Here is a 16041-nt window from a genome sequence, read left to right on the forward strand (position 1 = left end):
GTTAAAAAGCTAGAAAAAAGAGGAAATTAAGTTCAAAGTAAGTTCAAGGAAGGAAATAGTAAATATAAGACTGAAGATCAATGAAATATAAAATAGACAAACTACAGAGAAAGTCTATGAAATCAAAAGCTGGTTCCTAGAAAAGATCAATACAACTAATAAACCTGTAGCTAAATTGATCAAGAAAAAAGGAATATAAAACACAAATTAACAATACCAGGAATGAAAGAGGGACATCACCAGAGATCCTTCAGATAGAAAAGGATAAGAAAATACTGTGAGCAACCTCATGCTAATAAATCTGACACTGACAATTTGGATAAAATTGACATATTCTTTGAAAGAAGTTGTCAAAACAGATTAAAGAAGAAATAGAAAACTTGAATAGTGCTATATTAATAAAAGACAGTGAATTCATAGTTAAAAACCTTCCTATAAAGAAAACTCCAGGCCCAAATGACTTCACTGCTAAATTTTATCATACATTTTAGGGCTAAAGAATACAAATACTACATAGATTCTTTCAGAAAAGAGTAGTGAACATTTTCCAACTCATTTTATGAGGTCAGTGTTAGCTTGATAACAAAACTTAAAGACATCAGAAAAAAACTACAGACAAATATCCTTCAGAATCACTAATAAAAAAATCTTTAACAAAGTACATACAAGCAAGTGAAATATAGTAATATATTAAGAGAAAAATGCCTATTGATGAAGGCCTAGATGCTGTGAAGTTTCATGTTACCAAGCAAATTTTTATGTCTAACAGAAATGCAAATTATTTCTAATAGGAAAAATAACCCCAAAGATTATGGATTTACTGCCCTGTAGAACATTAATCAGTTTTGTATCTAATTTGCAATCTTTTTTTTAACATTCTTTTTTTCAAATGCCTATAAATACCTGAATTGTCAAATGCCTAACCCTAACCCTTCTCTGCTATTACTCTAATGAGTTAAAAAATTTCTGATACAAGTTCATTTTACAGTTGTATAAAATAATGTTTTTAATTGTTAAAAAAAATACTTTGATGACTATTATTTAATGCTTCATGCGAGTGTCATTTCAAATCATCTCAGGTACACTGATGTAGTCACACATTTTGAGAAACCCATTAAATTATACCTGAAATAAAAACTCAGAGGATTATTTCTTAGTAATACCACAGTTTTTAAGAATAACTTTATGAGTATTCTGTGTTAGTGTCAGGGTTAGAGAATACTGATGAAGTCTCTATTATTTTTTCCACATTGTAACCTACCATGTAGACTTATAAAGCCCCTTCCTCATCCCTTGCATTAAATCCTTCAGGATATAGCCTCTTTATAAAAGTGAGATGAGTTTCAACTTAGAAATCCATACTTTGTTTCTTGGATACTTCTTCTTCATCTCCAACTTCATCTTCAGTGACCTCGGACCCAGTGGTATATTCTTCTTCTTCTGAAAATAATGACTGTTGTTTCTAAAATAAAAAACAAAACATACCATATTAAAATTTTATCTTATCACATCACCAATGAATTCTTCCAAACACATTTATCTACTTACTTTGGATGAATGAGCCAAAGAAGAACTGATAAAATGACCACTGCCTAGCACAACATTTGGGAAATGGATCTAAGAATTTCTACATTTAAGACAGGATAACATTACATGAAATATTTAGAAAATTTACTATTTTCATAGATTCTAGCAGAGTGATGGGCACATTATAGGTACTTAGTATTTGCCGAACCGCAACCCTGTTTCTCAACTGAAAATATTTTCCTTGATTATTAAAATTAAGTTAAAATACAATAATTGTCAGTATTAATGTAGTCTCATAAACAAGCAATGGGGAAAGAAATGGCAACCCACTCCAGTGTTCTTCCCTGGGAAATCCCATGCACAGAGGAGCCTGGTGGGCTACAGTCCATGGGGTTGATAAAGAGTCAGACATGACTTAGTGACTAAACAACAAATAAGTACATGTGCACATTCTCTGGGTGAATGTGGTCCTGGATTAAACATATCCATACCAGTTTCGTGCATCCATCCACCCTCCTGTCTGTTATCACTGATACAAATTTCTATTCCATTCTTGTGAATACTGGTGGCAGATGACATAGTAATGGCAAACAGGCAAAAAAAACCAATAAGTCAATCAACCAACCAAATAAATGGAACTTAATTGATTTGTTGTTCTGTTCAAAATTCTAAATCTGACTTCCAAGTGACTTTTAAAAAAGTCCTTTAAGAAAACTTACAGGTTATGCAGCCAGATAATGGAGTATATGTCTGTTTTACAGTCCATGGAGTTATCCAGGCCAGAATACTGGAGTGGGTAGCCTTTCCCTTCTCCAGGGGATCTTCCCAACCCAGGGATCGAACCCAGGTCTCCAGCACTGCAGGTGGATTCTTTACCAGCTAAGCTACAAGAGAAGCCCAACAATACTGGAGTGGGTAGCCTATCCCTTCTCCAGTATATCTTCCCAACCCAGCAATCAAACTGAGGTCTCCTGCATTGCAGGTGGATTCTTTACCAACTGAGCTATGAGGGAAGCCAATGATATTTTCAGTAAATGTGAAATTATAGATGCTGAGAAGGATATTATACATTTAACTAACACCTAAAAAGTAAGAGTTTTCTACAATAGCTCAGTTGGTAAAGAATCCGCCTGTAATATGGGAGACCTGGATTTGATCCCTGGGTTGGGAAGATCCCCTGGAGAACGGAAAGGCTATCCACTCCAGTATTCTGGCCTAGAGAATTCCATGGACTGTATAGTAGTCCATGGGGTCGCAAAGAGTCAGACAAGACTGAGCAACTTTCACTTCACTCGCTTCACTATAAAATAAGATACTTAGAAGATTCTATTAAACTAAACTTTGATGTAGGGAGAAAGATTTATGAAAGTAAAATATAGTTGTTCACTTACCAGCTGCAGAGTCCAGTTTTTCAGTGATAAGAACTATAAAACAATTCAAATAAGAGATTAATACATATGCATCTACTTAAGATTGCAGCTCCTTATTTTCATGCAGATATTGTAGAAGAGTTAGAGAGTTACAAGTATGGCTCCCTTCTAGGGCGAAATAGCTTATCTAAAAATGATATAGTACAATCTTTTATATTCCCTGCCTAGAGCAAAATGTGTATGTCTACAAAAAAAAGAAAAAAAAAAACCCCAATATTTCCTAGTGTAATTTCTAAAGGACAAATAAATCACATACAGAGATAATATGTTATTTTATGAATTATTTCACTTTTTAATGTTTATATTTTATTATAAATTAAGGAACCATATATATATATGGATATTCAAGAAATTTAATTCGTTATTTTATATATAATTTATAAATAAATGTCAATAATTAAACACTAATAGCAATCTGAAGCTTATAGCACATTTTACATGGAATATTTCACTTTCTTAGGTAAATGTGACTTCAACTAACACAAAGACAGGATGTTCACAGGCAAACAGAGACTCCCTGGCTATTAGTCACAGGAATCAAATGCATCAAAGCTTTCCAATCACCTTAAAAACATCTCAGTTTTGAAACCTTGGAAAAACTAAATGCATTACTGAATACAATTTAAAAAAAGAGAATTTTACACCAAAAAAGTTTATAGGACTAAGAGGGGATAAAATATCCCATTCATATGATCTTTATTCTGCAAATCACTATTTGTCCATAATAAACCCTGAAGACTATATTTTCCCCAAAAATTTGATTATTAATTCTTTGAAGGCAAGGAAAATATCAGCCTTTTAGTCCTGTTAATTCAGCATAACACTTTGTTATGATAGTCAGTAAATGTCTATTAATGAAAATTGCAGTATTAATTTAAACCGATCATATTTCTGTCAAAGATTAAATATCATCAGTTGTTTTTATAAATAAAGAATAAATGAAACAAGCTACTTACAGCATTAAGCTCCCCACTCTTGGGGCCCCATGGTGTATTTGGCTCCAGTAAAACATCACAGTCTAGACCCTTTTCATCACAGGGACCACCAGAATCACTTGAAAGAAAAAGACATTTTAGGAAGAAGTGTCCAATTTCTTAAGCTCTTTCTTTTTTTTTGCCTACATCATACCCAGTAATGAAAATGCAGAGTCTAACCATTGGACCACCAGGGAATGCCCTAATTTCTTAAGAATTAAAATGCAAACAATACTGCTTTAACTGCAAATGTTCTATAAATCGCTCTTCAGAAATATAGTTCTTAAGTATAACACGTGCCATTCAACATTTACATTTCTTAATGCATCTCATGATTCCCCCAGCAGAAGTCACCCCATATGGGGGGAGCACCACTTACACTCAAGCATCATAACTGCCAGGTGGTAAAATAGGTTACAATGGTGGAAACTGTTTGGAGAACAGCTTTTGTTAGAGGGTCCTCCTACCCACAACCTGATAGCCCATTGCAACTGCAGAATGATGGAAGTGATTACATTAATTACTGAATCCTAGAAGTTCAAATCTAGGCAAAGATAACTTGTTGCAACCATCAATTTTTTTTCTAGTTCAATCAGTCAAGCTAAGATGGTCTCAAGTAACTTAAGAACATTTTTTAAAACCCTCAAAAACTGGATTGTGGGCCTCACCCTTTCAGTCACCAGGAACTCCTATTATTAGGAGGACTAATGGACTTCCAATATTTTGAATTTTTTCCCCCCTATCAAATAAACACATCTGCTCTTATTGTAAGCTAACACAATTTCAATTAGGCTTTCTGAAATAACATAAACTACTTAAGGACTACCATTACTGATTTGGGGAAGCACTGGGGGTAGAAGATTCTAGGATGGGAACCACTGATTGAATAGAGCTACAGTACAGGGTTTCCCTAACCTCACCTAATTGTATCTTTAGCAAAAGGCACAAGGATGACATCTTTGTGTTTGTGCAGATCATCCAGTATTTTGGCAGTTGGACAGGACAGCAAATCTTCACCTTCACCTTGATCACGAAGAGTAACCATATGGTCCTTTACTTTACAACCCTGTTATGTAAAAGACTAAATCTGAGAGTCTGGTTCATTATAGAAACATTCCTTTAAAGACGATGGTTACTATTCCTTTTTGCTCTGTCACACCATCCCATGAACAAGTTTACAAATTTTTCTTAAGAAAAAATATCACTCATACAGAAAGGAGCATGAAACATAAATGCATACCTTAACTAATATCCATTTAACACAATCCACACTAAATAACAGAATACTGCCCGTAATCCAGGATTCCCACAGGGCCATTCCCAACCAAAATCACCTCCTCTTTCTCAAAGGATAACCTCTACCTCGAGTTTTTTGGTACTTCCTTCCTTACTTTTCCCTGGTGGCTCAGACGGTAAAGTGTCTGTCTACAATGCAGGAGACCCAGGTTCAATCCCTGGGTTGGGAAGATCTCCTGGAGAAGGAAATGGCAAGCCACTCCAGTATTCTTCCTGGAAATCCCATGGACGGAGGAGCCTGGTAGGCTACAGTCTATGGGGTCGCAAAGAGTCGGACACGACTAAGCAACTTCACTTTCTTTTCCTTACTTTTATCCTTTTACCACTTAAGGATACATCTCTAAACACTACAGTTTAGTTTTGTCTCATTTGTCTTTAATGCTATGTTTTTGTGATTCAAACATGTTACTGCATGTAACTATTAATAGATGCACAATATTTCCCTATACGAACAATTATCATTTGCTTATCTATTCCGTAGTTGGTGGGTGGCTTGTTTGCAGTTCCGAACTAACCTTAGTGGTAGTATTATGAACATTCTTTAACATGTTTCCTGATACACAAATTAAACGACTAACAGCAGTGTATGAGAGTGCTCATTGCTCTACAGTCTTGGTAACACTTGGTATTTGTAGTCATTCTGTTGAGCATGGAGTGGTATTTGACTGTGGTTTTAATCTGCATTTCCCCAATTAAAAATGAGGTTGAGATCCTTTCCATGTTTAATGGACAATGAGGAACTTCCCTGTGTGAAGTTCCTATTGTCTTTTTCTATTAATTTGTACAAGTTTAAAAAAAATCTTAATACGAGCCTTTTATGGCTACATGTTGCTAATACCTGGTCCCACCTGTGAGCTTGGCTCCTCAGTGTCAGTTAATGTAGCTAATGTACTTGAATTTAAAATTTCTTCCTTTATGGTATTATCTTTTAATAGCTTTATCAGCTTTGCTATAGGCTTTTAAAAAATATTTATTTATTTAAGGCTGTATTGGGTCTTCATGGCTGAGAGTGGGATTTCTCTAGCCACAGCAAGCAGGAAATACTCTCTAGCTGTGTGACGTGGGCTTCTCATTAAGGTGGCTTCTCTAGTTGCAGAACATGGATTCCAGGACACAGGCTCAGTAGCTGTGGCACATGGGCTTAGCTGCCCGGTGGCATGTGGCATATTCCCAGACCAGGCATCAACCAGGGATTGAACCTGTGTCACCAGCTTTGGCAGGTGGATTCTCAACCACTGGACTATCAGGTTAAGCTCCACATACAGACTTTTGGGGGACCAGTTTGGACCATTTTTTTCGCATTTTGATGTCCCAATGTCCCGGTACCTCTTCCTGGGAAGTCTGTCCTGTGCCCACTGCTCTGTAATGTCACCTCTGTCACAGTCAAATATCCAGGTAGCTTCGAGTACAGTATTCCTCAGTATCTTTGGGGAAACAGTTCTAGGAGTCCCATATATACAAAAATCCATGGATTCAACCAATTGCATATTATATATACACAGTACTGTACGTATTTATTCTTAAAAATCCAGGTATAAGTGGACCCACGCAGTTCAAATCAGTGTTGTTCAAAGTTCAAATGTATTTTATTCTTTTGTACTGGTCCATCTGTTTAATCTTCATTAATGTCACCCTGTCATAATCACCAAGACTTACAATAAATTTTTATATTAAGCAGAGAAAGTATTGGGTTGGCCAAAAAGTTCTTTCAGATCCCTAAGCTGTCATGGAAAAACCTGGTAAGTCATTTTGGCCAACCCAGTACTTCTACCTTTGTGTTCTTTGAGAGTCTTTTACCTATTCTTTTGTATTTCCATAAATATTTTAGAATCAGTTTAGCAACATTCCTGACTAAAAAAACCTGTTAGGAGATCACATGGATCTATATAGGTCAGTTTGGGGAACATTTATTTATTTATTTTGGCTGTGCTGAGATTTCTCGAGATGCCATATGGGGGTTTCTCCGGTTGTGGAGCACAGGCTCTAGCGTGTGAGAGTTCTCTAGTTGACACACACAGGCTCAGATGACCTGTGGCATAAGGGATCTTAGTTCCTTGACCAGGGATCAAACCTCTGTCGCTTGCATTGAAAGGCGGATTCTTAACCACCAGATGTCCAGCAAAGTCCCACATCAGTGGATTTTGAGATAGCAGAATAGGAAAAGTTCCTTGATTTTGATTCCCATTGCAACTAACCTTTAAGAAAGACTACCCACAAATTTAATGTGGAAACAGATCTGAGAATCCAGCGGTTTTCTCTTAATTCAGACACTGAAGAGAGTTATAAAAAATGTCAAACAGTGTTACTGTCACTTATTTTTTTGCTTTGGAAAATAGTTATTTTTCATAAAAATATGCTAACATGTAATGAGCTTATTTTTCAATGAATGAAAATTAACTTTTCCTGTTTCAATTTCCAATGGTAAATAGTGATAGATATAACCCACAGAAACAAAAGATCTCTAGGAATCTCAGCTTTTAAGATTTTTTTAGAGATCTTGAGTGCAAAAGTTTGAGAACCAATGTTCTAAATGATGGGAAAAATATTTACTAAGTAATCTTTTTGGGGCACTGATGTGTATAGGAAATCACACTGGTGGTTTAATAAAGTCTTTCTGTGCATTAGAATTGCAATAAATAGTAAATAAATTTATAATGATAGTATAAAAGTCTTCTGAGGAAGTTCATAATTTAATACATTTTTGTGATCAAATTAATAGAAAAAGTTTCTGATGGTTCTTAAAATTACAGAATTGCTAAGTCAAAATTTTCAACCAGTCAGAGCCCAGATATGCCAAACCATGGAGATACATGTGTGAAATAAAAATAAAAATATGTAGAAAGGAAAAAAACACTGTTTGATCCAGATGTTTATGAATACAGTAAAGGTAAAAAAAAAAAAAAGCAAAACTAGTCACTCTGTAATCTTGGACCTTAAATCAGTGGCTACAAACATAATCTTTATAAAAGCAATCTTTATTCTAACCAAGAAAACTACCAAAATGTTTAATTAAATTGCTAATAATCCAGGCCTTGGGTCTTCACTGGAATGAGTCATATTATAGCTTCCTGAGGAAATTATTCACCAGCTCCTTCCTCCCTTTGCCATTTCTCTTTGAGAACCTTTAATCTAGGATTGTTGTTTTAGGAAAGATTGCAAGTACTTATTTTAATAATTGTGTACATAGTCCTTTATTTAGGGGGATTGTCTTAGAAAATAGTAAAAGCCACAGTTTTCTTTTCCTTAAATGTAACTCATGGGAGATGACAGTTCAGTTCAGTTCAGTCATGTCCGACTCTTTGTGACCCCATGGACTGCAGCATGCCAGGCATCCCTGTCCATCACCGACTCCTGGAGCTTGCTCAGACTCATGTACAAAGAGTTGGTGATGCCATCCAATCATCTCATCCTCTGTCATCCCCTTCTTCTCCTGCCTTCAATCTTTCCCACATCAGAGTCTTTTCCAATGAGTCAGTTCTTTGCATCAAGTGGCCAAAGTACTGGAGTTTGAGCTTCAGCATTAGTCCTTTCAGTGAACATTCAGTTAGGACTGATTTTCTTCAGAATTGACTGGATGGATCCCCCTGTAGTCCAAGGGACTCTCAAAGAGTCTTCTTCAACACAATTTTCAAAAGCATTAATTCTTTGGCAGTCAGCTTTCTTTATAGTCCAACTCTCACATCCATACATGACTACTGGAAAAACCATAGCCTTGACTAGACAGACCTTTGTTGGCAAAGTAATGTCTTTGCTTTTTAATATGCTATCTAGGTTGGTCATAGCTTTCCTTCCAAGGAGCATGTGTCTTTTAATTTCATGGCTGCAGTCACCATCAGCAGTGATTTTGGAGCCCCCAAAATAAAAGTCTGTCACTGTTTCCCCATCTATTTCCCATGAGTGATGGGACTGGATGCCATGATCTTAGTTTTCTGAATGTTGAGTTTTAAGCCAGTTTTTTCACTCCCTTCTTTCACTTTCATCAAGAGGCTCTTTAGTTCTTCTTTACTTTCTCCCATAAGGGTGGTGTCACCTGCATATCTGAGGTTATTGATATTTCTCCCAGCAATCTTGATTCCAGCCTGGCATTTCGCATGATGTACTCTGCATATAAATTAAATAAGCAGGGTGACCATATACAGCCTCCTTTCCCAATTTAGAACTAGTCTGTTGTTCCAAGTCTGCTTCTAACAATTGCTTCTTGACCTGCATGCAGATTTCTCTGGAGGCAGGTCAGATGGTCTGGTATTCCCATCTCTTTCAGAATTTACCACAGTTTGTTGTGATCCACACAGTCAAAGGCTCTGGCATAGTCAATAAAGTAGATGTTTTTCTGGAACTCTCTTGCTTTTTTGATGATCCAGCGGATGCTGGCAATTTGATCTCTGGTTCCACTGCCTTTTCTAAATCCAGCTTGAACATCTGGGAGTTCATGGTTCATGTACTGCTGAAGCCTGGCTTGGAAAATTTTGAGCAGTACTTTGCTAGCATGTGAGATGAATGCAATTGTGCAGTAGTTTGAACATTCTTTGGCATTGCCTTTCTTTGGGATTGGCATGAAAATGGACCTTTTCCAGTCCTGTGTCCACTGCTGAGTTTTCCAAATTTGTTGGCATTTTGAGTGCAGCACTTTCACAGCATCATCCTTTAGGATTTGAAATAGCTCAACTGGAATTCCATCACCTCCACTAGCTTTGTTCATAGTGAAGCTTCCTAAGGCCCACTTGACTTTGCATTCCAGGACGTCTGGCTCTAGGTGAGTGATCACGCCACCACCATGGTTATCTGGGTCATGAAGATCTTTTTTGTATAGTTCTTCTGTGTATTCTTGTCACCTCTTTTTAATATCTTCTGCTTCTCTTAATTTCCCACAGTCAGTCTTTCCCATCAGAAAGCTTCCATAAGCCTCTTATCTTTATCTGTCAGAGGGCAGACAGAATGAAAACCACAATCACAGAAAACTAATCAAACTGATCACATGAATCACAGCCTGTTTAACTCAATGAAACTATGAGCTGTGCCATGTAGGGCCATCCAAGACAGACGGGTCATGGTGGAGAGTTCTGACAAAACGTGGTCCACTGGAGAAGGGAATGGCAAACCCTTTCAGTATTCTTGCCTTGAGAACCCCATGAACAGTACGAAAAGGCAAAGAGCTATGACACTGAAAGATGTACTCCCCAGACTGGCAGGTGCCCAATATGCTACTGGAGAAAAGTGGAAAAATAACTCCAGAAAGAATGAAGAGATGGAGCCAAAGCAAAAACAACACCCAGGTGTGGATGTGACCAGTGATGGAAGTAAAGTCCGAAGAACAATACTGCATAGGGAGATGACTGAGGTTTATGAAAATGATAGCGTAAGCCAGTATCCCCCTCCCCCATCCCCGTTTTTACGCTCACCTATACCTGTTGGTTTCAACGATCACTCATTTACAAGAAGACTTACAAATTATTACCTCTAGCCTAACGCCTACAGTCTACAGAGCAGTTGATATTACACAGAATGATCACCGAGGTACACTGTTAAGTGAAAAAGGCAAATTACAAAATAAGATGAACAGTCTATTTCCAATGTGAAAAATAACATTTAGTTTGTGCCAAAAATATATAAAACAAGGTCTGAAGGGAAGTTATGAACAGTGACCTGGAGGGAGGATATGAGGAAGAGGGAGGTGGGAGGGGGGTTCAAGAGGGGAAACACATGTACACCCGGGGCAGATTCATGTCAATCTGCCAATATATTGGTTGGCAAAACCAACCAATATATTAATGTAAAGTAATTTGCCTCCAATAAAAAAAAAAAAGGACAAAAAAAAAAAAAACTAGAAAGCAATTTGAAAAATAAAATAAAAAGAGAAGTAGAATGAGGGAGTGGTATGAAATGAGATTTCTACTTTTTACTATATTTCCCTATGTAGTAAAATCTTTTCTACATGAATGTATATTTACATTTTAAAAACAATAAAAGAGGAAAATATTTAAATACAAAGTGTTAATAAGTGCTGTAATTACAAAAGGGTAACCTTCAAAATCTACCTTTGTAAGCTGAGTGGGGTCAAATCGAAGAACCTTTTGGTTACAGCAGGGATAAATTCCAGTGCCAACAGTACTCAGTGAACTTCCTGCAGCAGGATAAATCACTGTCTCTGAGTGATACTGACAGTGTGAAAACTCTATGCACAGAAAAGTCTGAATAAAAGAAATACATAAAATCAAGTAACATTCCCACAGTGAAATTATACATCTCAAAAATACTCAAGACCACATACTGTATGTTCCATCACATAAAATATACAGAAAAGGCACATCTCTAGAGCTAGAATGCAGATTTGTGGATGCTTGGGATTAAAAGTAAGACTAGGTTGGGGATTGGTTGCAAATGGATGCAAGGGATCTTTTTGGGGTGATAGAAATGTACTAAAGTTGGATGGTGGTGATGGTTGCACAATTCCAAATTTATTAAAGATCAGTAAATTGTACACTTAAAATGAATGAATTTTATGGCATGTAATAATACCTCAACAAAGTTATTAAAAAGCAAAATAAAAAACGCTATTTGAATTTCAGAGGAATTAAATTGATCTTGATGTACATCTAATTTTATAATTGGCCAATCACAAAAGAGGTTTTCCAATGGAAAAAATTAAATAAAATTTTGCCTCCATTATTCTTGGACGTATTTTTTAAGGTAAATACTTAACATTACTCTATCTGTGACAACTATGGAGTAACTGAATCACCAGTGAAATATTTACTGATGGTTAATTATAAGATTAATAGTTATGTCCAGATATGTTTGTAAGTTGGTAAAATAAAGAAAATGAACAATTTTAAGCACTGATCCTGAACACAAAAGATAGTCTGTAATTCAGAATTCTTAGCAGTTAGTTCCAATTATGATTTTCAAACAATAGCTTTCAATTAAAATTTTTTGAATCTGGTAAAAGCTGTAAGGTGCATACTCATACAAAGTATTTTGCATACAGACTATTTTATGAGTTTATAAACTCTCCATAATAAATACTAAATATTATAAATCAATATTCATTTGCTTTGAAGAAGGGGAAAAAAATCCTTCAAATTTTCTGCATTCTGACATGTTAAACAAATCAGGTTTTAGGAGCCTGATATCTTTGATTATCAGTGACACTCCACTGTGGGGAGGACAACTATATATCTATTAAGTAGGAAAAAAAAACACCCAAACCAACCTGACAATATCAAGTGTTAGAAAAGATATGGGGCAACTGGAACTCCTATACATAGCTGGAAAGGATAAAAAGTGGTTCAGGGATTTTGGAGAACTGTTAGGTATGGTATAAATGTTAAGTTTACATTTACCATACAACCCAGCAATCCTATTTCTAGGTAAATACTCAAGAGAAACATATTCACACGAAAGTCTGTATGGGAATGTTTAAAGATGCTTTCTTCATAATGGCCCCAAACTAGAAGCACCTGCAGTCCTTCATTGGTAAGGGGATAAACATACTGTAGTATATTCCTACAACGGGCTACTACCTAAGGCTAAAAAGGAACAAATGGGCAGATACAACAATGTGAATAAATTTCAAATTCATTTTGCTACATAAAATAAACTAGACTCAAAAAGCCAAATACTGTATGATTCTATTTATATGACATTCTGGAAAAGTCAAAATTACAGAGACAGTAAATAGATCAGTGGCTGTCAGAGGCTGAGATGGGACAAGGAACTGACTAAAAACAGCCACAAGGGAATTTTTAAGGATGACAGAAGTAGTCTATGCTTTGATTGTGGTGGTAGCTATACGACTGTATCAGTTTGTCAAACCTCACAAAAAGGATACATTTTACTGTATGTAAATTATACTTCAATTAATCAAGCTTTTAAAAACTGTGAGGACATAGGGAGTCACTGGGAAGAAACTTACACAGTTTGAATAAAATGTCACTCTGATGGCTCTAATAAGCTGCTCTCTGTGCTGCCTTACTCCTTTGAAAATGAGTACCCAAGTGAGGGGGCAGGGAGACCTACAGGATTCGTAAAATATTTTATGCAGAACACTCTGAATTTATACATAAGACTAATTAGGAATGATTGTGACCAATAAAGATCTAATTATTTTATAAAAGGATTTATTATAAAGACCTTCAAATTGTAAGTTTTCTTGTGCTTTTAAGCTTTCATTTAGAAGAAGTGGACAAAACATTTTTGGTAACACAATTTATTAATAACAAGAAGGGCACAGCTCAATAGCATCCTATCTGCAAAGGTGTTTATGAATTTCTAAAGAAATTTATGGGCTAACAGAGAGACAGTGGCTGGAAATAAATGAAAGGCAACAAGAATTCTGTATTTTTTTTCCATTGAAAAAAATGAATTCAATCACTTAAAAACCTGTTGGTTTTATAAAAATTCATCAAGTCATTGATTGTTTCAGCAATGGAAATAAAAAAGAGGAAGAATAACAGTAAGAGAAATGAGGTCAGATGCAAGCAATGTTTCACAGCACCATTGTTTCTGCCACTAGTTTCTTAAAAAGATGCCAGATATTGTACAAACACATCCTAACTAATTAAATAGCATATGTCAAAAGAGCCTGCTCTCAGTGGTTACACAACAGGATATTAAAAAAACAAACAACTTACCTGATAACATCTTGAACAAGTTAGCCAGTTGACTGTTCCCCACAAGCGCCAATATACATCTCTCCAAGATTTTAATTCTTCAAAAAGACTATTCAAATACTCATGAACATCCCAAGTCTTATCTCTAGAGAAAAGAGCCTCAGTTGTTACATTATTTCACAAGTAAGCAATATAAACAATTTGTTTTAAACAAATATTTTAAAATTTGTGGCTTATTTTCAAGAACACTCCCCAAATGACGGCTATGGAAGGGACTATACTGAATGCTAGATAAAATTTCATTTGGGAATTTTATTGTTTTTTTCCTGTGGACAACAGAAAAGTGTCACAGACTGAATGCCAAATTATTTTACTACTCAAGATAAAGGGTTATAAATTAAATATAATTTAAGGACTTCCCCGGTGGTCCAGTGGTTAAGAATCTATCTGCCAATGCTGGCAACACGGTTTGATCCATTGTCCAGGAAGATCCCACAGGCCACAGAGCAACTAAGCCCATGCACCATGATTACTGAGCCCATGGTCTAAGGCCTGTGAGCTGCAGCTACTAAGCCTGTGTGCCATAATAACTGAAGCCTGCCTGTCTTAGAACCCACACACTGCTACTACTGAGCCCACGTGCTACAATTACTGAGGCCCCTGTGCCGAGAGCCTGTGCTCTGCAACAAGAGAAGCCACTGCAGTGAGAAGCCAACACACCACAGCAAAGAGTACCCCTGCTCTCCATAACTAGAAAAAGCCTGTGCAAAGCAACAAAGACCCAGCACAGCCAAAAGAAAAGAGAGGTATGGAGTTTCTTTTAAAAATAAACACAGTTTAAGCAGGCTAACAGTTGGGACTTAAGCATATGTCACTAAATGGAACATATTTAATTGTACACATCATAAATTATTGATAATTTTAAACACTCCATTAATGTATCAGTTCTGTACATTATTTTCAAAATTATTTTCTAGTAATGGAATAATAAAGTAATATACAATCAGGTCTCAGTAATACACATTTTTAAGTTCAATGATATAAATTTAAAAAGACAAGACTTAAAATTCCATTTGCTATAGTTACACGTAACAAGTTCCTATGCTTCTCTAAGTCCCTAATCTTTCTGAATTATTTTTATTTTTGTCTTTAGTTCAACATACAACAAAATGCCATCATGTTATTACAAATTACATCTGTTTTAAGTTATTTAAAGACATTTAAAAAATGTCATCAACAGCTAACTTGCAGGAAAAATACTTTGAATAAAACAACAAAACAGATGTCAAATTTAGTTCTGTTTTTTCATACAGTAATATTAAGTTATTGCTGTCAAAATGGAAGTAATTTTCAAAAGGCGAGTCAAGTCTCAAGATAAAAAGGTATAAAATCCCAAGTGCTTATATTCCCTTTATTATATGAAGAGAAAAATGAAACATTTTAATGTTGACTGTGCTATTAATACTAGAGTCAAATGTCATGTTTTTCCTCTAGATTTCTGTTTTAATGTTCACAATATGAAATTAACATTTGTACGGTTTTTTCTTTAATAAAAGTACTGCACATTTTTAATAAGGAAGAAAAGCGAAAAGCAAATGAAAATCATCCATAATACTATCATTCAAAGGTAACACCACAGTTAATGAACATGTTTCTGTTTTAAAAAAAAGTTTATTTTTTTTTGGCTGTGCTGGGTCTTCCTTGCTGCATAGGCTTTTTCTCTAGTTGTGGCGAGAAGGGGGGTTACTCTCTAGTTGTGGTGCATGGGCTTCTCACTGTGGTGGGCCCTCTTCTTGCAGAGCATAGACTTAGGGCTTCAGCAGTTATGGCCTGTGGGCTCAGAAGTTGTGGCTCACAGGTTTAGTTGTTCCACGGCAGGTGGGATCTTCCCAGACCCGGTATCAAATCTGTGTCTCCTGCATGGCAGGCAGATTCTTTACCACTGAGCCACCAGGGAAGACCCTTGAGTCTTGTTTTATAACCTGTTTTTTTTTTCTTATTTAATTTACTATCAATTCTCTGTGCAACTATACATTCTTTTGGGCTTCTCTGGTGGCTCAGATGATAAAGAATCTGCCTGTCATGCAAGAGACCTGGGTTCGATCCCAGGGTCGGGAAGATCCCCTAGAGAAGGAAATACTGGAGGCTACCCACTCCAGTATTCTTGCCTGGAGAATTCCATGGACAGAGAAGCCTGGTGGGCTA

The 16041-nt window shown here is 36.1% G+C and overlaps 1 protein-coding gene across 6 annotated transcripts in view; it reads right to left on the minus strand.

Annotated features, from left to right (window-relative positions):
* Nucleotides 1–16041, minus strand: part of SANBR (SANT and BTB domain regulator of CSR) — a 59412-nt gene that overhangs the window by 15241 nt on the left and 28130 nt on the right. For all 6 annotated transcript variants that reach the window (XR_008682529.2, XM_088841410.1, XM_055400812.2 and 3 more), the window contains 6 exons: nt 13858–13981; nt 11263–11415; nt 4852–4997; nt 3914–4010; nt 2919–2951; nt 1363–1462 (listed from right to left, as the gene is read on the minus strand). Coding sequence is in view for 5 of the 6 variants with exons in the window: in XM_088841410.1 (XP_088697536.1) it covers nt 1363–1462; nt 2919–2951; nt 3914–4010; nt 4852–4997; nt 11263–11415; nt 13858–13981 (653 nt within the window). In the remaining variant the exon portion in view is untranslated. The remainder of the gene's footprint in view (nt 1–1362; nt 1463–2918; nt 2952–3913; nt 4011–4851; nt 4998–11262; nt 11416–13857; nt 13982–16041) is intronic.

This window comes from Moschus berezovskii, chromosome 11 (assembly GCF_049115385.1).
Source record: "Moschus berezovskii isolate FMDL1 chromosome 11, NW_MosBer_1.0, whole genome shotgun sequence".
Taxonomy (NCBI): domain Eukaryota; kingdom Metazoa; phylum Chordata; class Mammalia; order Artiodactyla; family Moschidae; genus Moschus; species Moschus berezovskii.